The sequence below is a fragment of the Ochotona curzoniae genome, unplaced genomic scaffold (assembly GCF_017591425.1).
Source record: "Ochotona curzoniae isolate NIBS_2020 unplaced genomic scaffold, NIBS_Ocur_1.0 contig_2723, whole genome shotgun sequence".
Classification (NCBI taxonomy): domain Eukaryota; kingdom Metazoa; phylum Chordata; class Mammalia; order Lagomorpha; family Ochotonidae; genus Ochotona; species Ochotona curzoniae.
Genome location: NW_024465573.1, coordinates 1682827 through 1710458, shown reverse-complemented (window position 1 = coordinate 1710458; position 27632 = coordinate 1682827). Strand labels below are relative to the sequence as shown.

Sequence of the window (27632 nt, the reverse complement as noted above, 5' to 3'; positions counted from 1 at the left end):
ATATATGGTAATTTTCATAGTTTTTTCATAATATTCAGTTTCAATGATCTTTCTGAAGATTCCTTTGTGTGCATGAATTTCAAAGCTTTTGCACCAAGATAAACTTATATTTTATCCTTGCATATGTATAATTCTAGGCATTGGCTCTAAACGTGTGTGTGTGTGTGTGTGTGTGTGTGTGTGTGTGTGATGATCCATTAGATCTTAGAAACCATCACGGCCATTTTACAGACAAAGCAAATAAGTTGGGGAGGGAAAAATGGTCAGAAATGAGTACATAGTGGAGACTAAAATCAAGCTGAGCGTTACATACATGCCATACATTCTTTACAATCCCAAACAGCAATATGACCCCGTTGGATTTAATTGATCTTGATATAGACAATATAGCAGTGTATGGTTGTCCTTTAGCCAGGAAAATGAGCACAAATATTCTGTTACCTATACTGCTTCTCAAACTTCTGATTTTACTATCCAGATGAACTGCCTGCAAGTGACCCATGATTGAAAGTCTTCAGTGTTCCTTAGGTGGGATGGTTACATGACAGCAGGAGTGTGTGCCTTACCCTGGCTCAGAACACAGTAGACATTACAGAAATGTGCAGCTTTTAATGTCGGTTTCAATGTTACTGTTACAGTACTTTGGCTTCATAAAACCCCGCCTTTTCCTGTCCTCTGAATGTTTCTTGGCAGAGACCAGGCAAAGGAAAAAAGTGAAAGTCACTAAACTGTAGACTTTTTCATTCGTGCAGAGAACAGAAAGGGGTCAATATTTGTTTAAGAATTTTCAGTCCATCCCTTAGTTCTGTAGTTGGTGCTTTATGAACAATCCCTAGGAGTGGGCGGGGCTTCCCGTAAATCCCCTCTGCAGCTGTTTTCCTTCTGCAGTGACTCAGAGAGCGCCTGGGCTTCTGGAGCAAAAGGTGGGTGAGTGTGCTGCTCAGGGAGGCTGGGCCCCTCTCCCAGCCTCGCACCTGAGAACTGAGGGCCACCCAAGGCACTGCCCTCTCCCTGATCTCACAACTGCTGGAGCTGATTTTGAGGCTCAGCCCATGGAGTGAGGAATTTAGTCTGGCTGGTGATTCCAGCAGGGGTTTTTGCAGCATTGGCAGGCCAGAAGACTTGTGGAGGATGTACTGGGGATTTGGCTGTCACCCAGGAATCTCTTTCTACTTTCCCATTCTCTTTCTTTCTGCTTTTTCTTTCTGCTTTTTCATGGGCAGCTGCTATTTTCTCAGTCTTATGTGAGTTTATGCTGCAGAAACAGCCTCAGTCTTGGTTTTACCCAATCAATTGCATGACCCAAGAGCTTCTATGCAGAAATTGAAGTGACTGATCAGACACTGAAAATCTAGGACTGGTAATGGAAATACTACAGGATATTCTGATTGTATTCTGCACCCCAAATTTCCTCCTTCAAGTGGACCTGGCCTCGGCACAGCCTGTGAGGGTGCCGTCAGAGGTGGCTTCTGCCCTGGGGGCTGAGCAGCCTAGTGTCAGCAGCCCTGTGTTCCTGAGTGTCCAGCTGAGCCACTCCCAGCCCATTCTCCCAGCTGCCTCCAATTAGGTTCTTCGGTCTTGGCTAGCACTCCGTGGTCTTTAGCTGGGCGTTGTTAGGTGCCTTTTTCCAGTTCAGCATGAGAGACAGAGGTAGTTCTGGGCCAAACCAACAGTTTTCTTGGGAAGGGTGGGAAAAAGGATGCTCAGTCAATGAAGGCTTGTTGTTGTTGTTGAGAATGATCCTTTGTGGCTTTTTCCCTTCCTTGCCCAACTACCCTTGCTAAATATCGGGCAGTTTTAGAGTGCTTTCACTGCTTGGCAGCATTCCTTGCCTTCTTGCTCTCCGACTCCCTTGCTCTAAGCTAGCTGGTGTTATTAGAAACCTTTGCCTCTCCAAGCATTAGCCTGCTTCAACAGAGAACTTGCCTGACTGTGCTAGACGCTATTTTTGCAGACAGCCTGCCCTCCTCCCTCTGTTGCTGCTGTCCTCGATGTTGTGGCATGGATATCAGGTGGCCTATCGATATGGACTCTGCATAGTAGTAGTAGTAGAATATACTATTTTAAATGGCGATTGGGATGCAAGCAGAGGGCCTGGAACTCAAAGCTTCAAATCTTTAAAGGTGGGATTGTCCAAGGAAGGAAGCCTGTTGAGAAAAGCCTGAGTGTTTTTCTGTTCAGGTTTTTTTTCCCCCACTGGGTTTTTAAGGAAGTGAGTGTTCTCGGTGACCTGCCTTGGCCTGGGCCTGGGGATAAACATGTCAGTTTTGCTTTTCTTCAACATCCTTTGTGAACCTCGTAATGCTGTGTTAATTTTGAAGGTGCATTTTGTGAGAATGCCCTTCTTAGTCCTTGGCACTGCATCTTAGTGCTTTGGCAGAAGCAGACCAGAGTATCAAGCACTTCAGTTTAACACAGATCAAAAGAAGCTTCCCAGGTGCTTGGGCCTATCACTAGGAGCAAATCCACTGGTAGATTTTGCAGCTAAAAGGATCGTGTAAATCACAACCTAGCTACTTAATACTGGCCTCTTCTTTGTTGCCATGTAACATGAAATGCTTGTTTACATAATAAAAGAGATGTACACACATGTTATATATTATAATATTATATACATTGCACATATTATGTGTATATACAAACATATATATATAATATATGTTTTGAATTACAATAAAATTTGGGACTGTCTGAATTTAAATAGAGGACATGTTGTATATATAATATTTTTACACACCAAAATGTCTTAGAGTAAACCAACAGTGGTTTCAGTTATGAGCCTTAAAGGAAAAGTCCACTGCTGCAATGCAAGAGGCTGTTTGGGATCACACAGCTTCTCAAATGCATCTTTCTGACTAGCATGATCTAAAGTAACAGAAGGGGTTTGCTGAGCAATAGTGGTAATAGTAGAAACAAACTATCATCAATGGCTAAATACCTCTTATGGTTGCTACTCACTGGACATCATATGCATGTATATTAGTTCATAAATGATGGGCGTGATTTGTGATTTTCACTTTAGAAAGAAGACAAATTTGGGGATTTTAAGTTAATGACAGAGTGGTGTATCAATTATACTTTTTAGAAAGTGCAATTATGTGAACCAGGACAAGGGTGTTACAGAAATCTGTTGCGGAATGGGTGCTTAGTGGAACTTACAGCTTCCCCATCTGTGACTGCCATTTAGAAGGAATCTTACTTTTGGAAGCTTTCTTTCCTTTCCAATGTTAACCTTCACTATATATTCTTATGGCAGAGGAAAGCATTTAAGGCAGGGCCTGGCGCAGTTGCTCAATGGCAAAATCCTTACCTCTCTATGTGGGCACTGGTTCATGTCCTGGCTGCTCTACTTCCCAGTAGCTCTCTGCTTATGGCCTGGGAAAGCAGTGGAGGACAGTCCAAAGCTGTGGGATCTTATACCTACACAGGAGACTCAGTCAAAGCTTCTGGTTCCTGAGTGTAGAAGCTCATCTCCAATCATTGTGGTCACTTGGGGAGTGAATTAGTAGATGGAAGATTTTTTTTTCTGTCTGCTTCTCTCCATAAATCTGATCTGCCTTTCCAAAAAAAAATATTTTATAAAGAAGAAAGCATTTAAGGTATTGGTGTTTTAGGAGGTGAATCTCAATTAGTGACCTGTATATGATGTGGATTTTTTTTTTCTGTTGTTGTTCAGAGACTGAATCACCATGGTGTACCAGTGTGGTCTGCTCACCCACAAGAAGGAATCAGGTAAGGCTGATTCCAGACTTCAGCTGTTATTATTCTCTTTGGCAGCTGGTACAATATCTGCCTACCTCAACCTTCTATTAAGGTCTATTGATCTCTTCACCTCTGCCTTCTGTATTCTTAGTGCCGCTCAAGAATATCTCTGTGAACTTGTCCATTTGTGAGTTTGTGGCTGGTGTGTCTGCAACTTTAAACTATGAGAATGAAGAGAAAGTTCCTTTGGAGGCCTTCTTTGTATTTCCCATGGATGAAGATTCTGCTGTCTATAGCTTTGAGGCCTTGGTGGATGGGAAGAAAATTGTAGCAGAGTTACAGGACAAATGCAAGGTACTGGGATCAGTACATCACCTCCTTCCTTCTTGATGCCCTAATGTATACTTCTTAAGATCTCTATCCACTGCAACTTCACTATAAATGCTAGCATTAAATGTGTTTTGCTCCACTGTCTTTTAACTGCAATTTTCTCAGAGTCGTTTGGAGGGAAAACCAATAAGGGACATTTAAAATATAACTGTGAGCTTGTTAAGACCAAGCACAGACCCTCCCAGCAGTCCCTACTTTGTGTATAACTTGTCTCTTTAGCTAACATGTCCTCTTCAATGGTTTATTTTCCTATACTCATGCTCTTCTATTTAGGCCCATATCAACTATGAGAATGCCATCAGCCAAGGCCACCAGGCCTTCTTATTAGAAGAGGACAAGTGTTCCAGGGATGTCTTCTCCTGTGACGTGGGGAACCTCCCACCTGGGTCCAAAGTGGAGCTCACCCTGAGGTATGTGCAGGAGCTGCCACTGGAAGCAGATGGAGCGATGCGCTATGTGCTCCCAGCTATCCTGAATCCCAGATACCATCTCTCTGGTAAATACCCATTTTCTTTGAACATTAATTGTGGTTGGCAACATTGGGTAAATGCTCTGAAGTTTGCTTGGGTGCTAAAAGAGAAGTCTTAGAGAGGGAACTAGCACTAAGACAATATTTTGTAGGACTGCCTGAGGATAGTTGCCTTAATATGAAGACTCCTGTAGCTCCTTTGGAGGACCCACCCTACACACTGAGCATGACTGCCACCATCACTTCCCAGCACAGTATCGAGAAGGTCCAATCAAACTGTACCTTGAGCCCTGTTGAGTACCTTGGAAGTGCAAAGACTTCTGTTCAGGTAACTAATGAGAACACTGCTATCACTGGGACCCCTACTCTTGGTTCTGAACTTGACCCTTACCAAACCCTTTCCAAATATTTGCACTTTATCTCCATTTTATCTAGAGCTTTCTCTCCATCCTCACCCCAGTTGTGGGCATCTGCACTTGTGGGCCGGAGCCTCTGGATGCAGAATGGGAATCCTAATGTGGCTTCTTTGGCTTCTCCCCAACTCAGGTTTCCCTGGCTGATGGGCACAAGTTTGACCGCGACGTGGAACTCCTGATTTACTATAGTGAGGTGCACAGCCCCAGCGTAGCCGTGGAGATGGGGATGCCTGAAAAACAGCCAGGTATTTTCTGTCTTGTCTTTTGAGACACCTGGGTGAACTTCCTCTTGAAATTACCCTCAGATTGTCCTCACTTTTTTGCTCCTCCATACAACAGTTGGAAAAAAAACATATTAATATAAAACCGTGAAGTAGCAAAAACCACAGCATGCAAAAATGATTGAGCTTAATGAATATTGTATGCTTAATGGCTTACACTCACATTTAAGTTAATTAGTTCATAGTGGGTGAAGAGCTCCAATAAATACAAGAGAAAACATGGTGATTTCATATACATTTGTGACAATGACTTCACCTATGCCAGAGATGCAAATAAAAATTAAGTGATATTTCTGTCTTTTAAAATATCAGAGATTTGGGCCAAGTGTGATAGCCTAGTAGCTAAAGTCCTCGTCTCACATGCACTGGGATCTCATATGGGTGCTGGTTCTAATCCCGGTGGCCCTGCTTGCCATCCAGCTCCCTGTTTGTGACCTGGGAAAGCAGTAGAGGATGGCCCAAGGCTTTGGGACCCTGAACCCACGTGGGAGACCCTAGAGAGGCTCCAGGCTCCTGGCTTTGGATTGGCTGAGCTCTGGCTGTTGCGGCCGCTTGAGGAATGTAAGCCAGCCCCCTTACCTGGCTTCTCTCTGAGCATGCTGCCATGGTGAGGTTACAGGTCAGGATCCCAGCTTCAGGCAGGTTTGTTGTAATCAGCTTTCCTCCAGGAAGCTCTGTATTCCTTCTTTATACATTAGTCACATGTGTTTCTTTTTGGTGAATTCCTGTTGGATGTTCGTGCAATGCGCCATAACAATAACCTGGAATTAATCAGGATTATTTTAATCCATCAGGAAAAATGATTTCTGTAAAGGTAAGGACCGCTGTCCCAGTCCCTTGTCTTGTAAGAAGATACCCTGGGCACTGGGGAGACTTTGGCATTTTCTCCCCATGATCAGCTGTGCTGGTCGTGCTGGATATTGGAGGCACGCTGCATCAGCTCGTGAATCCCGTGCAGGTGAATCAAGTCTTCCTTCTTAGATTTTCCCAACCTGATACGCTATTCTCATCCAATCTGAGACACAGATGGTAACCAGAAGTGGCAGTTTGGCTCACTTAAAACCATGTCGAGTTCTGCAAAATCTTTCCTTCCCTTTGCTAAGACTAAAAATAACCTCTTTCTTCACTTTGACATTTGTTCTACCTTTTGTATATTATGTGTTTTTAAGTCAGCTCAAACTCTTTTGCAAGTAGAAATGTGCGTGAACCAAACCCTGTGGTTTTGATTTAAGTTTACTCAGCTCACTGTGCAACTCGATACAACTGGTTTTGGGAAACTTCAGGATTCTTGAGTTCCTTCTCATCTCACAGAGTCCTTTCCTTTCTCTTTAGATAGCTTGATGGGAGATCCATGTGCCATGGTGAGTTTCTATCCAGATATCCCAGAAATTGAAGTGCCTGTTGCCTGTGGAGAATTTGTCATCCTCATGGACTGCTCAGGAAGCATGCGGTCTCCTATGAATAAACAGGCGAAATCTCAACCACGCATAGAGGCAGCCAAGGTACAGCTAGCATCTTCTGTTTACTGGGTCACATGTTCAGGGCAGGATGGGTATTAAGGGCTGGTGACCATTTCCAGCTGTGAGTCTGTCCTCTTCTGTCTGGACTAAGTAGGCATGACCTCCCTGAGCTGAGCCATGGAGTAGGAGGAGGCATAAAAATGGGTGAAATTTTGAATTGGCGAGTCCTGTGTGACAGGACCTTCTCTCACTCTACTCTTCCTCTCTTAACTCTAGGAAACTCTGATTTTGCTACTGAAGAGCCTGTCCATTGGCTGTTATTTCAACATCTATGAGTTTGGATCTTCCTTTGGGACATTCTTTCCGTAAGTTTCTAGGAATGAAGTGACAGTTCAAAAAGATAAGTTAAAGAAAGGGACTCGATTGTTAAAGGGTTTATGGCAGAATTTTGGCATTCATGGTAAGTAAGTTTTGTTGCTGTTGTTGTTTGCTCTTTCTTTCTTTCTTTCTTTCTTTCTTTCTTTCTTTCTTTCTTTCTTTCTTTCTTTCTTTCTTTCTTTCTTTCTTTCTTTCTTCCTTCCTTCCTTCCTTCCTTCCTTCCTTCCTTCCTTCCTTCCTTCCTTCCTTCCTTCCTTCTGTCCTTCCTTCCTTTCTTTCCACAGTGGTTTGCAGGCTACTCCTTTACCTGCAAGTGCCGGCATTCCATATGGGTACAGATTTGTGTTCCAGCTGGCTGTTCCATTTCTGATTCAGGTCTCTGCTGATGGCCTGGAAAAGCAGCAGTGGATGGTATAAGTCCTTGGGCACCTGCAGCCATGTGGAAGACTCAGTTGCTGGTTTCATATTGGCTCAGTTCTGGCCACTGTGGCCATTTGGGAAGTAAAGCAGTGGATAGAAGATCTTTTTTTCCCTCTGTTCTTACTTCTGTAGATCTGCCTTTCAAATGTAAAAAAAATAAATCTTCAAAAATCAAGGATGGTGGTTAGCAGGCATCATATAACAACGGAGTGTTCTCTTTTCTCAGGGACAGTGTGATGTACACCCAGGAGACAATGGAGGAGGCGGTGGAAAGAGTGCAGCTTATGGAGGCAGACAGAGGGGGCACTGAAATCTTGACACCACTTCGGGACATTTACAGAAAACCTCCCATCGCAGGCCATCCCCTGCAGGTGAGAACAGGACAGCGCTCACCAAAGGATAGTGGCAGTGTTGCTTCAGAGTTGTTTTGCTTGATTTGAGAATCATCAGAACTTATGCAATGAAAGTAATTGAGTTTTCCAAAGGCAAATTTTAGTATCTTAAAATAACCCTGACGGAGGCTTCATGGATTTTTTTTTCTTTGTGCAGCTTTTTGTCTTTACAGATGGAGAAGTTGCAGACACCTTTACCATAATTAGAGAAGTGAAGCTCAACAGCAAAAAGCACAGGTATGAAGACAGATGTGCTTTCTTCTGGGATGTTGATGCTGCTAATTCTAGCATGTGATCAAATGCCCCATGATCCCAGTGCTGGAATCCTTTGCAGAGGACAGAAAGGCTTGAGCGTCCTAGTTTTGTTTTTGAAGAATTTGACCCTTTTTATAAAAAAAAAAAAAACAAGTTTCAAGGGGTAAAAGTTTACTCTACCAACTAACTAGCCAATTAAAATTCCTGCAACCAACATCAGAGTGTGTGGGTTCGATGCCTTGCTCTGATTTCAGTGCTCCACTAATGCAGATCTCAAAGGGCATTGTGATGGCTCAGGTAATTGGGTTGCAACCACTCATTAGGTGATCTAGATTGAGTTCTGACCTTTCACTCAGTATCCTCACTTGAAAATAATTCTATGAATACTGCTTACCTTATAGGCTTATTATTAAAAACTCCCAAGAAAAGCTTTGCTAGCTGTGCTTTATTTACTCAATGAGCAGTATATAAAAATGTGGCTCTTCTTATTTGTTTCCTCAGAGGTCAGGAATCCTTTTTCTGCCAATGGCCATTTAGATACTTACAACATCATTTATAGGCTATAAAAATGAGAAACTTAAAAATTAGCCTGCGGCAGATTTATTGAATTTCGAGTCTCAGCTGAAGTTGCCTTGGCAAGGCCAGACCAAAAGATTTCAATTGTTTGTGGCTTGAGTGTTCTCCACCCTTGATGTGCAAAACACAGTTGTGAATTCAGGCAATAGTTAGCCATTAATAAATGCCATTCAACTTTGCGAAATATGAACTTTGTTCGGAAGGCAGAGCAATAGATAAAGACCACACACACACACACACACACACACACACACACACACACACAGTACAAGAGAACTTCCATATGCTAGTTCAGTCCCCACATATCTGCAAAGGGAGGGCTGGGCTAGGACAGGCACATTAGCAGGCAGTTGGATCGAAATGGAGCACTACTCTGATTGGGAACTTGTGATACAAGTGGTAACTTAACCTCCTATGTCACAGTGGTGGCTCCTCAATTTTGGTTTTGTGCGTAAAAATAGATTTGCAAATGTACAAAAGCACTTCATAACCCAGACTTCAATTTGAAGGTAATGTTGAAAAAGCCAAGGTAAATGTAAAAATCTGTGGATTGACTGGCACCCTTAAGGAGAATTTCATCATTCAGTTAGAATTTAGAACTCTAGCCTCAAAGGCTTAGAGAATATGTGTGTATATATATAATTTTTATTTTCCATGCTACAGTTCCATGGGCTGAGGGATTTCCCCTTCCATCTTGCCCTTCCTTCCCCCACCACACTGCTTTTCCTCTATATTGTAGCAGTAGTTTAGTCCCTCAACAACGGTCACAAGTCCATCCTTCTGCTATTTTTAAGTCTATCCTGACATTGTAGGTATAGAGAATGGTGTAAACTCCAGCATTCTAGTGCCAAGATGTATTTTACAGTTGCGTTGGGAGCCCATCTACATCTATTCAGAAGTATAGTTACATACTACAATATTTCACCACCTCATGGTACATTTGCTCCGTTATACAGCTCTTCTAGACAAATATATATAATATAAATGATAGTATATAAATAATACAATTATATAATAACATAATAATAAAATTATATATATATGGAATATTTTAAATCAGATTGACCAATGTTTTTCTGCATTTCTTACCATTCAGCAAGGCCATGGCATTTACCAAATTCTGTATATTTTCAGGACCTTAAGTCCTTTGCAAAGTAAACCAGAAATTTGCCTTTTAGGAGTCTCGTGCATGATTAAATCCCACCTTTTGTTTAAAGTATTTATTACATTTTCTAAAATATATGATCAATACATGGTAGCTGTCATGCTTCTGGTTCAAATGACTATTTCTCATGTATTTCTACAATTTTGTGTTAGTTTTATGATGTCAGTGCTGCTCTGTGACTTCCAACTGTTTACATCTGCAGGTGTTTCTCCTTTGGTATTGGCGAAGGTGCCTCCACCAGCCTAATAAAAAACATTGCTCGGGTTTCAGGGGGCATGGCAGAATTTATCACAGGCAAGGACAGGATGCAGTCCAAGGTAAGGGACAGGTCATATATCCAGAAGTGAGCAATCTTTATCAAGAATTGGGTGAGGTAGTGACAATGCCTCCACGGTATATTTTGCTGTATCTCCATACCCTTGGTGGGTAGACCTTAGGCAATTGAGGTTCTGCAGAAAGGGTATCAGGGCGTAGAGGCTGAAAGCTCAGAGATGAAATGCTGAAAGAGGCTGAGACCTGTGTATTTAACACCAGCAAGAGAGCAATAGTTCAATTGTTAGGAATGAGATTCCAAGTCTGTGATTTAGGATATATATATGTATATATATTAGATATTATAGATATTATATATATATAATATTTAGGATACATATATAAATACATATATATATGCATATATATTTGATAATATAGCAAAGGATCCAAAGACAGGGAGAACAATTGTGAACTACAAATGGAAGGGTTGGCAAACTGCATTTTATCACCATGTACAAGGAGGCCTTTACAGTTATATTTTATGTTCTCTCCACAGTTGTTCTTGCATTTTATCTAATCTGCTTCTCCAGGGATCTCCTCTCTTAAGCATTTATTTCACTGATTTATGCTATTACATCCCTCAGCTTTAGTTCTTCACATGTAAAACAAAAAGAGAGAATGTCAATCTCCTAATAAAATTTCAGACTTGGTCTAATATGTGAAATATATGCTGTATGACACCTGATGGAACAATTGCTTCATTGTTGCTTTTACTTGTCTGTGTTTATGAATTTTTTTTTCCTTCTATCAGGTTCTTAGAGCCTTGAAACGTTCTCTACAGCCTGTGGTTGAGAACATCTCTCTGAGTTGGAACTTGCCATCTGGTCTGTCTGCTGAAATGCTTTCCCCAGAGCAGACTTCCCTCTTTAGGGGTCAGAGGTTAATTATCTATGCCCAGTTGTCTGGGACAATGCTGGTGAGTTTCCCTTCCTGTTCATTTTGCCATTCTTGGCTGCCCTGACAGTTTCAGCAAAGCTGATATTATACATGGATCTCAGAAAGTTGACCAAAGCCAACCTATCGCATTCCTTGCCACTTTAGGCTTTTGGCTTCCCAAGATAGTAGATGTCTAGTGCAAAATCTTAATAGGTGGTGTCGGGGAGCCATCCCAGTTCCTACACTTCTCTTGGCAATTTGTACTCTCCACTACTTCTCTTTCATTTAAAGCCAGAAGAGGCTACAGGAGAAGTCTGTCTCAAGTACACATTCCAGGGCAAGAGTTTTGAGAATAAGATGTTGTTTCCTCTACAACCCAAGCTTGATGTCAGGTGAAAATTTAAATTTCCTTTGTTCTCTGCCTCCCTACCTTTCTCCCTCCTTCCCTCCCTTTCTGTCTGCCTCCCTTAACATTCAAGAGCTCTGCCGATTAACTAAATCTCTGGAATTTTTGTTTTATAGCCTCACCATTCACCGCCTTGCTGCCAAATCCTTGCTCCAGGCCAAAGACATGGGCTTCAGAGAGACCGTAGGAAGAGATAAAAACGATGTGTTGAACATAAGCCTCGAGTCAGGCGTCATAAGTTCCTTTACTGCATTTGTTGCCATCAACAAGGAACTTAATAAGCCTATTCAGGGGCCCTTGGTTTATAGAAACATTCCAACACCTGTTCTGCTAACCGCTCTAAATAACCATGTACCAAGACTTGATCGAGGTGCACCTGGTGAGTTTCATTAAATTCAAACTCTGACAGAATTAGTAGTCCACCGCTGAACACATTGTTAAAGGCTGTTGCATTAACCATGTATTTCCATATTTAACATTTTGGATTAGTGTTACACTTTTCTATCCTAAAGAGTTAGTATATGAGTGTATCCCCTTGGAAGAATATCTGAAGTAATCCAAGGGTGCAGAATGGGAGAACAAAAGAACAATAAAATATAAAAAGTACATATGATCCTTGATCAGCAAAACATTTTAACTCGGGTGCTAATTTACATTTCTAATAATGGATGATTGGTTATCACAGAGATGACCAGTGACGAGAATGAGCCTGTGACTAGAAGTGTAGGACAGGAAACTGGAGTAAAAGGAGAAGATTTCAAGGAATCATTAGGGACAGTTGGAGAACAGAGTGCTCCCCAAAAAACATTTGCCCAGGAGTACTGACAAGTCAGCTTAGTTTGGGTATCTTGACTTTAGTAATGGCATCAAATTATGAAATGGAATCTTGATTATGTGATTTATTTCAGCAGGACTTGGCCACTGCAGTATCATAATGAAGGGCATAATGTGTTGACTTAATTTCAAGATTAGGGTTTTATACGGTGAATTTATAAAAGAATATTAGAGCCATAGACTGAAGGCATGAAGGAATAACTGTTTGAATAGGATAGATTGACTTGAAATCACTACTTTAATCGAAAGCATCCTCCTATAATGGAACTTAAGATACGGTGATTGTTCAGCATATGTCAGGAGTTCCACAGGACATTAAAATTAGAAACAGTGTAGAGGGCACAGCTGTGTGTATCCTTTAACACACGAGAGAAGGAGCTGCTTAAAGCTCATATACATAGGGGAAGATTTTTCCCAGATGATCGGACTTCACTGCACTTTCTGACTGAAGAGAACAATGATACATCAGTCTCAAAGTCTGTACTTGTGTTTTTCAGTTTACGCAGCGAGATCATTTGATATTCCTCTTGCTCGTCCGTGTCCATCCAGCCTATCCAAGAGGAGGATTAATTTCTGTGCAACCGTGGTGCAACAGCCTTGTGGTTCAGTTTCACGTAGGTAGATCAATCACAAAGTCCCATAGATTCTCTGTATTTTTCTGGGACATTGTCTCACCAATGCCTGTCTGTTATGCATATAGGAAAGCATGAAGTACAATCTTCTGGTCCTAGACACAGAAGGTCCCATGAACTATTCGAAGACTACACTCAAGGGAAGAAGACATACTCTTCCACCAGTGTCGACGTGCAAAAACCCCAAGCAGGTGAACTGGACCTCAATTTGTTTCTGTGATCTATGGGGACTGAAGAACTTATCTTTAAGGCTGTACTTCCTTATGACTTTTTCCACCAAACACATAATTTGAAAATGCCAAGAGCAAGTGAGGATTATCCAATCCCCAAACTTGTCAGGCCCAGCCAATCTTCTTTAACAGAGGGCCATGAAACCCACTGCCCCACTGGAGACCTAGTAAAACCTAATTAAGCAAAACATTTTTTTTCTCAAACCAATTTATGTGGCTGGGGAACTATGCAGTCACCCAATTTGGGCCCCTGCCGCACAGGTCATTCCTTGAAACGTTGGTTTGCAGGTGCATCTTCTGAATGTTTCTTGATGACTTTTTTTCCTTGTAACACTCTAACTACAGCCTGTCATTGAATTAAGCAACTGATAACCCCATAATTTGACATATTTTATTTCTTCCCAAAAGTCTTTGAAGAAGAGCTATACTTGCAGCTGATTGCCCTCCAAAAAGCAGATGGTTCCTGGGATCTGGATGAGAGTCTGGGCAAGGTCCTAGATATGAGTTTGGAAAACATACTGGCTGCTCACCCTGCCAAGGTGAGGTGAAGAAATCAAGTTTTAGGGAGTGAAGTCAATAGTTAGAATCGGTAGACTAAGGTCTGCTTGAGGAAGGAGATTATAAGAGCCGTATTATAAATTAATTTCTTTTAAATAGAGGTTGAAAGCCTATTTTTCTATTTATGTCACAGCAGAAAGGATTAATAATTAGTGGGCTGACTATGAGGAGCTGGTGGCTTAACACTGATGCTGATAAAAGGATAACAAAGATCCTCTTCTTTAATTGTAGTCTAACCGGTCATCTCAATTGTGTAGCTGATGTTTAGTAGGAAATTACCTGTGCCAGACAATGTGCATGTATATATCTTCATGATCTTGTTTACTCCTCACATCAATGAAATAAGAGAGACCCAAATCATGTTTATAGATGAAGGAAAAAGGAAAAATCCCTAAAGCTCAGAGGGGCTTAGTGATGTGCCTCAGTTTCCATGATGCGTCATTGATAGGCAGGCTTACTTGCAGAACTCTCTGCATTCAGAACCCCTGATAACAACTTCATTTCTGCTCCTCTTCATAGTGATTTCAAAGATAGTACAAAAAAGAATAACATTTAATCATTAGTCATTTTTACATTGAGTAAAGGAAATATAGTATTTTGAACACAGTATATTATATAAGGTATATTAGTGAAATGATTATAACTTTTTATTTTTAAAAATGTGGTTGTAACACATTTTTAAATTATGCATATGACAAACATATTTTTGTTGCAATATACTGTTATAAGACAAATAAGAATAATGCTTTCAATACTTGGAAGAGGATGTGGGGATTGCAGGTTTCTAGCTTAGATTCAGTGGGAACTAGATGAGGTTGACTAACATTTCCTCTTCGGAGTGGTTACCATGCCAACAAACCAAGGGAGACATGATGGCTGGTGTATCTGGATTTCAGTAAAGCATTTCATTTTTTTTCTTTTTAAAAGATTTTTTTTAAAAAAATTTCTTTATCTTGTTTTATTTCATTGGAAAATCAGATACAGAGAGAAAGATCTTCCATTCACTGGTTCACTCCCCAAGTGACTGCAGCAGCTGTAGCTGAGTAGATCTAAAGGCAGGAGCCAGGAGCCTCCTCCAGGCTTCCTATGCAGGTTCAGGCTCCCAAGGCTTTTTGCTAACCTCTACTGCTTTCCCAGGCCACCGGTAGGGAGCTGGATGGGAAGTGGAGCAGCTAGGACCTGAACTGGTGCTCCAGGGATGCAAGGCGAGGATTCAGCCACTAGACTACCATGCTAAGCTCTGTTTATTTATTTTTTTATTGTAAAGTTTTGTAGTTTCAACAATTCTCCCATTTGCCTTACTTTCCTTCTTCCTCCTTCTTAATGTTCCCATTGTCCAATGTATCTTATCATAATATAGCCCTTCAGCTGTAGCCTTGACTCCAACATTCTCCTCTTTATGTGTCACGACATTGTAGGCAAAAGCAAATGCAAAAAATTTAGTAATTGGTTGTCAAAGTATATTTCACAGTTTTATTAAAATAATTACGCATGTAGAAATACAGACTAACTGAAGATTCAATGCTAAATACACAGATTTTAAACCTGAAATATATATGATTTTTATACTGATGAGGATATGAGATTTTGGAGATCCACATTTTTAATGAAGGCTTAGATTAGTACATAGGACAAGACTTTCCGATGTTTAGGTGACAACCTGGAAGATATAATATTATGCAAGAGAATCAGGATTCCTAAAGACCTCTGAACAGTTAGCTGAATTTTTTCCAGGTAACAACAGCAAACAGTGGAAATTAGCCATCAAGCATTGTTTTTGGGTTTAAATTCCCAACCCAACGGCATGAATAGAGAGGAGAAGTCAGCTGCCTTAAGAGTAGTTGCATAGGAACATCACAGTGATTAGATTAGCAAACAGAAAGTGACATATTTGAAATGGCTAACGGGAGACAATGGTATTATCTGAAGAGCTACTGTGTGCTTGGGCAGTCAATAGAATTTAGTAATTACATATATTACAGATATGACAACTTAAGGCAATATTTTTTAAGACATGTGATACTTGTCTTTTAAAGTAGAAACACATGATTCTTGCCTTTTTAACATTAGGCAATCCTATTAAAGAAGAATTTAAGAAACTGAGAATTTTGAGCTAAAACAAGGCTACTCTGAAAATACAAAATAACAATTTCCTAGTTGTAAAGATCATATATTAAAGAAGGATTTCCCTTCATCCCCTGAATGTAAAAGTTAAAGCTTTAGAGAGCACTATGGAGGCTTACCCGGAGCACTCGTTCCTGCTGGGTGGCTGAGATTGACTATTGAGCACAATCAGCAGTATGAGTAAAACTAAAACTTTATTTTTCTGTTTTACTTTTAATTTTATGGTACAATTCCATAGGGTCTGGGGTTTCCCTACCCATTTCCCAAATTCTCTCCCCCAACGGAGTTGCCCCATATTGTTATTAGGATAGTATAGTCCTCCATAAGCAGTCATAACTCCACCATTCTGTTATTTAAGTGTGCTCCTGACATTGTAGGCACAGGCAATGACAGAGTCTAGCATCCTATTGTCAATGTATAAACAGCAGTTGCACTGGGAGTGCATCTTTGATTTTGAAGTAGAGATATATATACTGCGTTGTATCTTCACATCTGGATATGATAGTCTCTAAAAGGCCATCACTATTCAGGGGAACATATAGTAATATTTGGCTTTCAATTCTAAGTTCCATCATTTGTTTGGAAGTGAATTTTCTTAGACTGTAGTATGGGATAGTTCTCCAGGTTTCTTGCTGGGGAGAGGATGACAATTGAAATAAAATTGTGAGGTCACTTTGTAAGATATAAAGCAGCCATGCATACATTTTCATTATCACAAATGGGTAATCTTTGTGAGGAGGTTGCAGGAGTTTGCAGTACTGCCTGCTGGTTGCACTGAATCTTAAATTTGAGATCTTTTTAACCTTTAGATTCAGTGAATTTTTGCTCTTGGGTTTTGGCATTGTGCTGGTGGTCAGTAAAGGCAGAGAGAGACATAGTGATTTAGAGATAACAGATGGGGGAAAATAAGGTTTTTGTTTCCAACGAGGGGCTTTCTACCTTGCCTTGAGTGTTCAAGTCTCTCCCTCTCCCTCAGCATCTGGATCCCTCTGCCTGGGCCACCATCCTGGCTGTCATCTGGCTACATGCTAATTGTAGCAGCTTGAAGTGGGAGTGGGAACTTCTTGAAAAGAAGGCAATAGCCTGGGTTCGCCCTTTTGCAGGTAAGTTGAGTCCTAAGACTCTTCTCTTTCCTGCACAGGGTGTCAGATCTTTTGGCAGATGTGATGCCTATAGGCCTGGCGGAAGGTGGCTGTGAGAGTTTCTGTAGTCACCTCTTCATTATCCTGTTTCAGACAACTTCTAGTCTCCCAACTAGCTATTTCCCTACCGCATAAGTGAGCCTTAAATTGGAGTGTGTGTGTGTGGGTGGGTGGGCTGGATCAGAGAAGGTGCAGCAGGGCATGGATGGAGAGTATGAGTTGTGAGAAGGAGGTCCGTTTGTGTTCACTGAGAACTGCTGAAGTGCAGCTCGGCCTACGCTTGAGGCACTTGTTCTTTAGGTACTTATTATGTCACTGCTTTGGTTTCCAGAGAAAAACAAAGGGCAATTCCAGAGATGAGAAAACGCAGAAGCATTGAAGATAGATAACACTGAGTCAGGGAGATCTGGGGGCTACCCAGAGAGATTTTGCCTCGCTGTTGTTCCCTCTGATTGCTGTGTTGTCTTATCACAGGCTCCAGCATGTCAGTGCTTGTGAAAGCTGCCATTGCCTTCCTGAAAGTCTCTGTAAATCCTGGCATCTTTGACCTCTGAGTACGCCAACTGGAAGAAAAGAAACATGCAAACAAGTGCCTCTCCTTGGTCACTGTCATTTCCTTAATCAGCTGCTCTGCTGTGGAGAGTTCTTGCGTTGTATACTTCCTCCTATATGTCTTGTCGTGAAAGTAAAAGATGTCCACTCCCTGCCTTACCTCCCTGTTTCAGCTGCCCTTGGGTGTGCCTGGGTTATGCCTTTCAACAAGTGATAGGGGTCACAGAACACATTCTCCTTCTTGAAACAATTTAAAATAGTCTATAATGTTCCACCCAGCATTTGTAGAGCAATAAAGTGTTATTGGTGACATGAACTTCTGGCTAAAGGTTTTGCAACACTGATATTAGTGGATATTTGAGTTAAAGCATTCTCAGCATTTCCTTTATTCACTTTTGACTTTCTCTAGTTGTCAGGCCCACATTGACCATCTTGGAAATTTTCCATCCTCATGAAGAATTAAACAGAAATTGAAAACCAGCATAGGTATCAATGTAACCTTAAGGTATCAAAGAGAGAGATTTAAGAGGGCCACTCTGAGTACCGGCACTGTTGATGGCTTTCTTGATTAATTCTGCTTGTGCTTTCAAATGTATTCTGTGTGCATATCATTCAGTTGCCTAAGACACTTGAATTATTCTTATTGCCAATAGAGATTTCTTTTCATTAATCATTTTAATAGAATGGCCATCCTGAAATCCTCTGTGCTAGCATAAATCCCTGAGGTCTTGAAGTTAGCTTGTGATCTAATGTAATAAAGAGAAGGTTGGGTTTGATTGCAGTTGTCTCTAGCTGAACTTGGACCACTCACTGTATGAGAAAGAAGAGACCTGCTTATTGTTTCTAATTTTTTTGTCTCAGGCACGTTGTCCTGGCAGAAATAACCATACTAATGTGTTTTATGCCCCTGTACCTGCCAAATAACTACTTTATCAATATTAAAATGATGATTTCTATACTCTCTCGGCTGTGTATGGTTTTTCCTGATTTATTGATTGAGTTTGGATTGGACCCACTGTCCTTTACTTTTATATCCCAAGTTTTCGGATGCCTCCGTATTTTCATTGTATTGTGTCCATACATCTTCTATTGAATGTTGAAGGATAGTTTCCTCTATTATACAACATAGGCGACAAGGGCCATTAGAATACCATTGTAACCGTTATGCTCATACACTGGAAGTAGTTGCAGAACATTAGGGCATGATTGAGTCTCAGAAGCTCAATATTCTCAGCTATAAAATAATTAAACTAGAACTGTACCATAACTTTCAGATTGAACACCTCAGAATGCCTAGCTGGAACTTGAGACATTTCAGTGGGATAATAGAGTTCAGATCAAGTTTCTGGAAGCTGTTACTTGAACTTATATTGGAAGAATTTGTAACACTTGCATGGTAGAATCTAATTTCCTATTTATTTCTTTGGCGTTTCTTCATAGACAAATGTGAATTCTTAAACAGGACTGTAGCATCACCTGGAAGCATGTTAGAAATGCAAAATTTTAGGCAAAAAGAACTGCTACTGTATCAAAGCCTGCATTTTAAAAGGCAACCAGACAATTTGTATGCACATTGAGATTTGAGAACTGAGTATCTCATATTCTTGTGAAGTAGGCTTGTATTGAAGTCTACTATTTAGATAGTTCATCTCTAGGTAATATCAGAAGAGACAGCTTCCTCAAGACCACAGCACTTACAAAATTTGCCTTCTGCTCACCAGATATGTAACTTTAGATTTGTTATGTAAAATATTTATTGATTATTTCCTCTTTTTTCATCTTCTACCTTCCACGCTAGGCTAGGAATTGGGAGGTTTAGTACAAGGCTCTGTAAGGTTAAAACATTTGAAGCAATTACATGTGGGTGAGTGTTTGGTCTATCATTATTGTTTAAGATGCTGTATGAGTCATGCGCCTTCTATGTCTCAGTACTTGAGCTCGAATCCCAGCTTCGCTCCTAATACCATCTTCCTGCCAGTGTGCACCTGTACACCCTGGGAGGCAGTAGGTAGTGGTTAAAGTAGATGACTCCATGATACTCACATGGGAAACGTTGACCGACTGTCTCACTCCTAGTGTTTTCCTAGCCTAGCCCTGGTCTTCACAGCCATTTGTGGAGTCAACCAGTGGATAAGAGTCTCTCTCCTCTGCATCCCTTCCCTCCCAAACAAATTGTGAAAAGTATGCTTTTCCCTTTCAAATATAGAAACAATCACATTTTTAAAAAGCAGAATTTCATTTCCCACAAGATGTAATTTACTGATATGTGTGAATTCCTCCTATGTAAATAAGTTGTATTCATAATCAGCAAATAGAATTTTGGCACATTTTGAGATCCCCCTCCCCTTTTAAGGCAAAGACTCTTGAGTTTCGGGAAAATGAAATGAACCATCTGTACATTCAGGAGCTAATACTCTAGGCAGGGACTCCAGGAAAGAAGTTTTTGTCATCTGCTGGTTGTTACTTTATTGTTTCCTAGCTGTTATAAACTTAGCCTCAAGAAGGACTGCAAACAGTACACACTCGAGAGTCTCCCATTCAGAGTGGGTCCCGGGGTCATAGTGAAGATTCCCTCTCACATAGAGACTTAGTAATGGGATTCAGCTTCTATCCTCCAACACAGTCGCAATAGTTCACTGACTATCCGATGTCCTTTCTTCATACTCATTGACTTTTTGGCATGAACAACCGGACTATTCCAATTACTATTTAATGGTCTAGAGATGGCTCAGGGAGGAAAAGGTGTTTAGGAGGGATATTCAGAAGTTCCTTTTTGGTTACAGGAAGTTCAAGTTGCATGATAAGCAACTATGTGGACATCAGTAAAATGTTGGAGACATAATTCTGAATTTCATAGCAAAAATTTTGGCTAAAAATGTAAATGCATGAGTGTGAGTAAAATTTTAAATTTTGTCAGTGCGGGAGGACATCATTAGACTGTTTATGATGGTAAGAATTTTGAGTACTGAATTCTGGACTGCACCAGCATTCAGATATCAAGATAATGTGATAAAAAGAGAAAGACAAAATCACGTGAAATAACTGCTTATCTGTATGGGCTCTGAATGAGAAGTGACTTTTATTTTTATTTTTAAAAATATTTACTTATTTTTAAAATTTGTTGAAAATACAGAAAGAAAAAGAGTGAAAGATATGGCCTTAATGGCCAGAGCTAGGCTGATCTGAAGTCAGAAAATAAGAAATTCTTCCAGGTCTCCCACATGGGTGCAGGGGCCCAAGCATATGACAGATTCTCTTCTGATTTCCAAGGCCATAAACAAGAAGTTCTGTTTGAAATGAAGCATCCTGGAGTAGAAATAGAACCCATATGACATACAAGCCCAGTAGGTAAAGGCTTAGTGATTATGCCACTGTGGCAGCAAATGAAGTGACTTCAAAAATATCAGTAGTTTCGAAATAATATTTTTAATTTACATTATGTTTAAGGGCTTGTTCACTCCACTAACTAAAGAGTTCATCATATTAATAGTAGGAAGAACATAGGCCAGCAAGAAAATAGGCAAGGATCATACAGAATTATCGAAGAAAAAGCAGACTTATTATAGGTAAACAAAGGAACTTCTTGATTGGTAATTCACCTCAGACCCCAGTTATGCCAAATCGACAGACCCTATCTGTCACTAGATCAAGAATATCCAGGCTTAGAGATAACATTTATAATCAGAAAGCTCTGATGAGTTATTGGTGGAGAACCAAGTTGTTTCTGAAACATCTCAGTGATTAAATTCAAATTCTAGAGGAAAGGGAATTGCATGAGGCAGCCTGTTAGCCTCAGTGAAACATGGATGATGAAAATATAAAGCAAATCTTCACAAAAATTTTGCCATGGCAAAAGATCTCTCTTAAGGCATACTATGTCAGACTGTCTGATGGAACTAATATCATGAGAAATACATTATGAGCTTCTCTCATAAGGCTTCTCTCGAGGTTGTAAACTAATCAGGGAATACTAGATGAAGACAGTAATATCCATGGGGAGGAAGGGAATACAGATGACTTCTCCAAATCTCTTTAATGATTCTTTTAATAACTCTCCTCTCATGCAGTGAAGCTGCTGTCTTAATGCAGTCATTCACATAAGTGTTGATGAGCTAGTGGAACATGCACTATTCTTGGAATGCCTGGTCTTTTCTGTAATCTATCTTTAGAAAAGCAGTAATTGCCTTGAGGTCCAATGTCCTTACGTGTAAAATGAGTTCAGGACAAGTACCTTAGTGCATTTCTTGTTTATTAGCTAAAGCAATCTGCATTTATATTAGAAAACTAGGGCAACTGTGCATGTTAGATGCTATTAATTTGGAATGAGTATTTGAAAATCAGAATTAGTGAAGAACTTGTTTTACTTCATAACCCAAAAAGACTCTTTCAAAGGGAGTCTCTGAATGTGATATGGCTCCATTAATTAACATTTACCATGGTGAAGTAATTTATTTTTGAAACCATGTTTTCTAAACAAAAATAGAGAAAGTTCTTAATTTCCTACCTTTGTCCATACCTGCAATGCCATGATGCACTTAAACAGCAGAATGTTAATCTTGAAACTTTTACTAAGGGACTATATCATTGCAATGCTATGGGGGAAAACAGCAGGTGGTGGGAAAACAGCAGGAGAAAAGGGAAGAGAAATTTATCATGGAAAAAAATAATAAAAATGTTTTAAATCATAAAAAATCAAAGAATGGAGAAACGTTTCACGGTAAGAATTGAAAGAAAATACAGAAAGCTCAACACAAATCCAGTTTTTAAAAAAAGCATGATAAAGGGCCCGGCATGATAGCATAGTAGTTAAAGTCCTCACCTTGCACGCCCTGGATCCTATATTGGTGCCAGTTCTAATCCCATACACTTTGGAATTGGGTTTCAATGTATTTGTCTAATATTGAAATTATTTAAACTGCTTTTATGTTTGTCAAATGATATCACCTACTTCATAAGCTTCTTAGGATGAATTAACAATATTAATTATTCATTTTTAGAAAACTGTTTTAGATCATAGATGTGCATATATATCATATATATTTGCATCTATCATAATATCATATATATGTATTTATATTCATAAAGACCAAAATAAGTATACATACATTTGATCTTTATGAATATAAATATAAGGCTTGACTGCATATATGTCAAAGCAAACAAAAACAGAGAGCTTTGAATCTGTTTTACCAGAGCACAATCTAGACGGAACATATTTGTTATTTTATAGCACATCTTTCTGATGACAACATTGCTATTATTCCACGACTGCATAATGAATAGCTAATTGCTTCCTCAGAGCTAAAATTGGGTCTCAACAGGGCTTTAAAAAAGAAGAAACAAACTAGCAAAAAAGAAAATACTCTCCTCAGAGAAATCCAGAGAGTAAGTGTGGTGCAGGCCTGCATTTTACAGGCCTTATGGGACTCCATTCTGGGGACAGTGAATCTCCTCTGGCTGGCACACACCCGCTCTGCTCAGAAACAATAAATACGAGGTCCTCTTGCTTAGGAACCGCTGGCTATGTCCCCAGCAATGAGGTGTGTATATTCCAATTTCTGCATGGTCTGTTAACCTCTATTCCCTACCCACTGATTGACCCACAACTGAGGGCCTTCCCTGGTTTTTGGGACTCTTCTTTTTTCCTGAAAGGAATTTAAAAATGGGATCCCACAGACACAGGGCATCTTAGTGCCTCCAAGCAGACAAGGAACAAAGACATGTGTGGGCCGAGGATGAACTAGGGCTTGGTGCAGGTCTCTCAGGAATGACTCGCTCAGAGACTGTCCAGTTGTGGCTGGAATCAGTAACAGGCTGTCAGAAGTCCGTCTCCCCCAAATATCACTGCTTTCGTCATTGTCTTTACTTCTGCCCAATTGTAGGTGTTGTGAGATCGTTCTTGTTAGACATAATTCCAAGAGAGATTTCTGATGTTGAAGGGGATTCTATAAACCGAAAGCTGGCAGACTGGAATGTATATGGGGTCTTGTTGACTGTTAAATGAATGGAAAGGACCCGTTATAGGACTTCTCAAAGTAAATGAGATATTGACCAAATGTGATTTAAAGTCAAGAAATGTAATAATTGGAAAGAAGTAGTGCATGAAACTTTTTTACACTTAATCATAAAGAACTGCTGTGAACTTGCTTTGAGATTTGCCATTGCCCAGTGGTGGAATAGATTGTCTTATGCAATGGCTAAAAAGGGGACAGATTTTCTTAGCGGTTAAAAGCAGAAAGGTGGAATCAGATAGATTTGTTCTGCACTAAGTTGTGTAACCTTGGACAGCCTGTTTATTTTCTAATGTATAGAAGGAAATAGTATTTTTTTCCTTTACAGATCAAATACAAAATAATTCATATTTTAAAAATACTGACTCAAGTTCTTGGAACACAGTAAGTACTCATTAAAGGAGAATGGATGTGTGTGAGTGTGTGTGTATGTGTGTATGTGTGTGCCTGTAGGATTGTTACTACTGTGTGAATAATGAGAGAAACAGCTTTCAGTATTTGCTAAGTGCCTTTTGATGTTCTTAGTTTGCAAGGGTTACCTTGTTAGGGCTGTTCTTTGCTATTTTTGTAGCTCAGTTATTGCAGTTCTTGCTCCATCTTAAGAATTTCATTACTACCACTATTTCTTTTGGTTAATATTTTAGAGTTTCTTTAAGAACCAAAACAATCAGCAGCATCACTTCATAGAGTTGGGGATCTTAGAACGTCCAAGTATTGACAGACATCTATTCAATAAAGCTATTTAATAAAACTCATCTAGAATTACCTGCAGAATACCAATAAAATTGAAAGGTACTAAAAATTTCTCTGAAAAGAAAAAAGAATATCTTGAAAATGTATAAAATAAAGCATTAAGCCTGTGAGTATAAAGTAAACTGAAATTACAGTAATAGAACTCTAAAGGTAAAAAAAGGGAAGGAAGGAGGATTACAGGAGGGAGAGCAAGTGGAAAGGAAGTATGGTTGTATCATTGAAATTATGTCTATCAAATTCAGGAAATCTGTTCTCTACAAAATTTTAAGAGCGAAAAATAAGTAATAAAATATTAGAAGGATGAAAATTTATACATGACTAAAGAAATGTGCTAACATGTTAATTTGTACATTTTCTTGTATGCAAAAAAAGAAAACCTCTAATTGCTGGTTTTGCCAGTTGCCTTGATACTTCATATGCACTACTAGAATACTGGAATAGTTTTGATACTGATGTTGATATTGTAACAATTGTGATTTCCAACTTAATGGTGATGAAAATCTCTATTAAATTCATTGTATGAATTGTTTTATCTGGTGTGGCAAATAAGTACCAAAGTCAAAATTTATAAAACATGTCTAAATTTTTTATACATTTTTGTCTTACTCTTTAGTGGGTAACAGACAGTGGGAGTTTGTCACTCAAACACATCATGGACCTTCAAACATAAATATACTCAATGAGAATAAACCCATGGGAAAAGGATTTCTAATGTAACCCGAGGACATGTCATACAGGACAACCACCCGTATCTGCAAAGCACTCCTTCCAGGAACTGGAGACACTATGCCTCAAAAATAGGCATTTTACGTCCTGATACATGTATGTTTTTTGCTCTTTCACTCATAAATGAGGTTGCTGTTTGTTTAAAAAAAAAAACCTGCTAAAGTATTCATCAGCATAAAAGTTTGGCAATGTGATGTTGGGCTCCTACTTTGTGTCTTAGGTTCCTTGTAAGGTCTGACAGTCTCATGGCTGTACGGAACATCTCAGTAGTTACTGAATTTATCCTGCTGGGCATCCCACACACAGAAGGTCTGGAGACCATGCTCTTTGTCTTGTTTTTGTCCTTCTATATCTTTACCCTTTTGGGGAACCTGCTCATTCTACTAGCCATTGTTTCCTCTACTCAGCTTCACACGCCTATGTACTTTTTCCTATGCAAGCTGTCAATTTTTGATATATTTTTCCCTTCTGTGAGTTCTCCCAAGATGCTGTTCTATCTCTCAGGGAACAGCCGGACCATCTCCTATGCAGGCTGTGTGTCCCAGCTCTTCTTCTACCACTTCCTGGGCTGCACTGAGTGTTTCCTGTACACGGTGATGGCCTATGACCGTTTTGTTGCCATATGTTACCCTCTACGCTACACCATCATCATGAGCCACAGAGTGTGTGCCATCCTGGCCATGGGGACCTCCTTGTTTGGCTGTATTCAGGCCACCTTTCTAACCACTCTGACTTTCCAATTACCCTATTGTGGCCCCAATGATGTGGACTATTACTTCTGTGATATCCCAGTGATGTTGAAGCTGGCTTGTGCAGACACGTCGTCCCTGGAGATGGTAGGGTTCATCAGCGTGGGCCTCATGCCCCTCAGCTGCTTCCTTCTCATCCTTACATCCTACAGTCGTATTGTCTACTCCATCCTGCAGATTCGCTCTGCTGAAGGTCGACGCCGTGCCTTCTCCACATGCAGTGCTCACCTCACTGCTATCCTGCTTTTTTACATGCCAGTGGTCCTCATTTACCTAAGGCCAACTCCGAGTCCCTGGCTGGATGCAACTGTTCAGGTACTGAATAATCTGCTCACCCCCATGCTGAACCCCTTGATCTACAGCCTCAGGAATAAGGAGGTGAAATCCTCCTTGAGGAAGATCCTGCATCAGCTGGGCTTTCTTCCTGAGCAGTTGTAGATGCTCACCACACTTCAGAGCTTGCAAGGCATTTTTATTTGACTCTGAAAATGTTCTTTAGTTTGCATACCAAAAAAAATTCTCTTTTTCAGTGTAGGGACACAAATGAGAGAATGCAAGTGACTTTTAAAAGACAGACACATAAAGTGAATGACAGAATGAAGACTTTGGGGCTGCTCTTCTGACTTTGGCATCTAAGCCCACTGAGATCATTATAATGTTCATGAAGAAAGCAGGGAGCTCTTTGCAGCAGGGAAAATAACCCGTATCACCTACTTCTACTTCTCCTTCTTTATTTCATGGGTCTTCCTTTATGTCCTCAATGCTTTTTTTTAAGATTTTATATATTTTAATTGGAAAGGCAGATTTACAAAGAGAGGGAGAGACAGAGAATGATCTTCCGTGTGCTGGTTCATTCCAAGTGGCTGCAATGAACAAACCTGAGCTGATCCAAAGCCAAGAGCCAGGAGCCAGGAGTTTTGAGCTTCTTCCAGGATTTCCACACTGGTGTGGGATTCTAAGGCTTTGAGCCCTCCTTGACTACTTTCCCAGGCCACAAGAAAAGAGCTGAATAGGAAGTAGAGCAGCTGGGACATGAGTTGGTGCCCCTATGGGATCCCGATGTGCGCTGGGCAAGAATTTGGCCCCTAGGCCAGCACAACCAGCCCCTAAATCTGTATATTTTAAACAAAAGACTGTCTTGCTTTGCGATTTGCATTTTGCTAAACCATGTATCAGTTTGTGTGTGATGAACATTTTGAATACTTAGAAGTGTATCTATGAGATTCATTAATCTGTTTTTAGTAGTAAAAATATAAACAAAACTATTAAAATGTTAAATTTAAAAATAGACTATATTTCACTATTTTATTTGAATGATGCTGTTGAAAATTATTTTAATTGTTTTAATTGTCTCAATATTTAGGAATAAACCAGGCTGAAATCAAGAGCCTAGAATTTAAAGTTTTCTGAGTCATTGGCAGGGACCAACTCCTTGAACTGTCAGCAGCTGCCTTGGAGGTGGCATTAGCAGGAAGCTGTCACAGGAAGTAAAGCTTTGGCTTGAACCCAGTCACCCCAACTGCTTTGACAATTATCTGCTCCTCACATAGTTCTTGCTTCAACAATATCCTATAGGAAATGACACATCAAAAATCTATCCTTCATTATTCTGTTGGATGGTTCTTAATAGTGTATGCATATGATGAAATGCAGTTTACCCTACAGAAAGAATGAAACCCTGTCTTTTGTGACAAAATGGATGCAAATGAAATCGCTGTGCTTGGTGAAACAAGCCACATCCTAATAGACCAACACATGTTTTCTTTGATTTGTGGTAGCTAACAAATAAAGTACTACAACATGCAATGTATAAAGTGAAA

The 27632-nt window shown here is 40.1% G+C and overlaps 2 protein-coding genes across 2 annotated transcripts; both read left to right on the top strand.

The window, feature by feature from the left end:
* The first annotated feature begins 776 nt into the window (after positions 1 to 776).
* Positions 777 to 18529, top strand: VWA5A (von Willebrand factor A domain containing 5A). Its single transcript, XM_040976782.1, has 19 exons — positions 777 to 923; positions 3677 to 3732; positions 3854 to 4056; positions 4366 to 4588; positions 4714 to 4889; positions 5108 to 5222; positions 6591 to 6760; positions 6995 to 7083; positions 7743 to 7887; positions 8066 to 8145; positions 10107 to 10221; positions 10971 to 11135; positions 11387 to 11487; positions 11618 to 11880; positions 12833 to 12949; positions 13036 to 13158; positions 13606 to 13736; positions 16856 to 16982; positions 17496 to 18529. Exons 2-19 carry the CDS (start codon positions 3690 to 3692, stop codon positions 17573 to 17575), a joined length of 2466 nt encoding a protein of 821 aa, XP_040832716.1. The 5' UTR covers positions 777 to 923; positions 3677 to 3689; the 3' UTR covers positions 17576 to 18529.
* Positions 18530 to 25308: 6779 nt separating this feature from the next.
* Positions 25309 to 26250, top strand: LOC121154234 (olfactory receptor 149). Its single transcript, XM_040977188.1, has one exon. The coding sequence runs from the start codon at positions 25309 to 25311 to the stop codon at positions 26248 to 26250; it is 942 nt and encodes a 313-aa protein (XP_040833122.1).
* Positions 26251 to 27632: the final 1382 nt, after the last annotated feature.

Excerpts from the sequence above, each read along its gene's own strand:
- VWA5A (XM_040976782.1), top strand. The coding sequence starts at position 3,690 with ATGGTGTACCAGTGTGGTCTGCTCACCCACAAGAAGGAATCAG. Across the intron at positions 4,890-5,107 it reads GTGCAAAGACTTCTGTTCAG|GTTTCCCTGGCTGATGGGCA; the intron begins GTAACTAATGAG and ends TCCCCAACTCAG. Across the intron at positions 6,761-6,994 it reads CACGCATAGAGGCAGCCAAG|GAAACTCTGATTTTGCTACT; the intron begins GTACAGCTAGCA and ends TCTTAACTCTAG.
- LOC121154234 (XM_040977188.1), top strand. The coding sequence starts at position 25,309 with ATGGCTGTACGGAACATCTCAGTAGTTACTGAATTTATCCTGCTGGGC.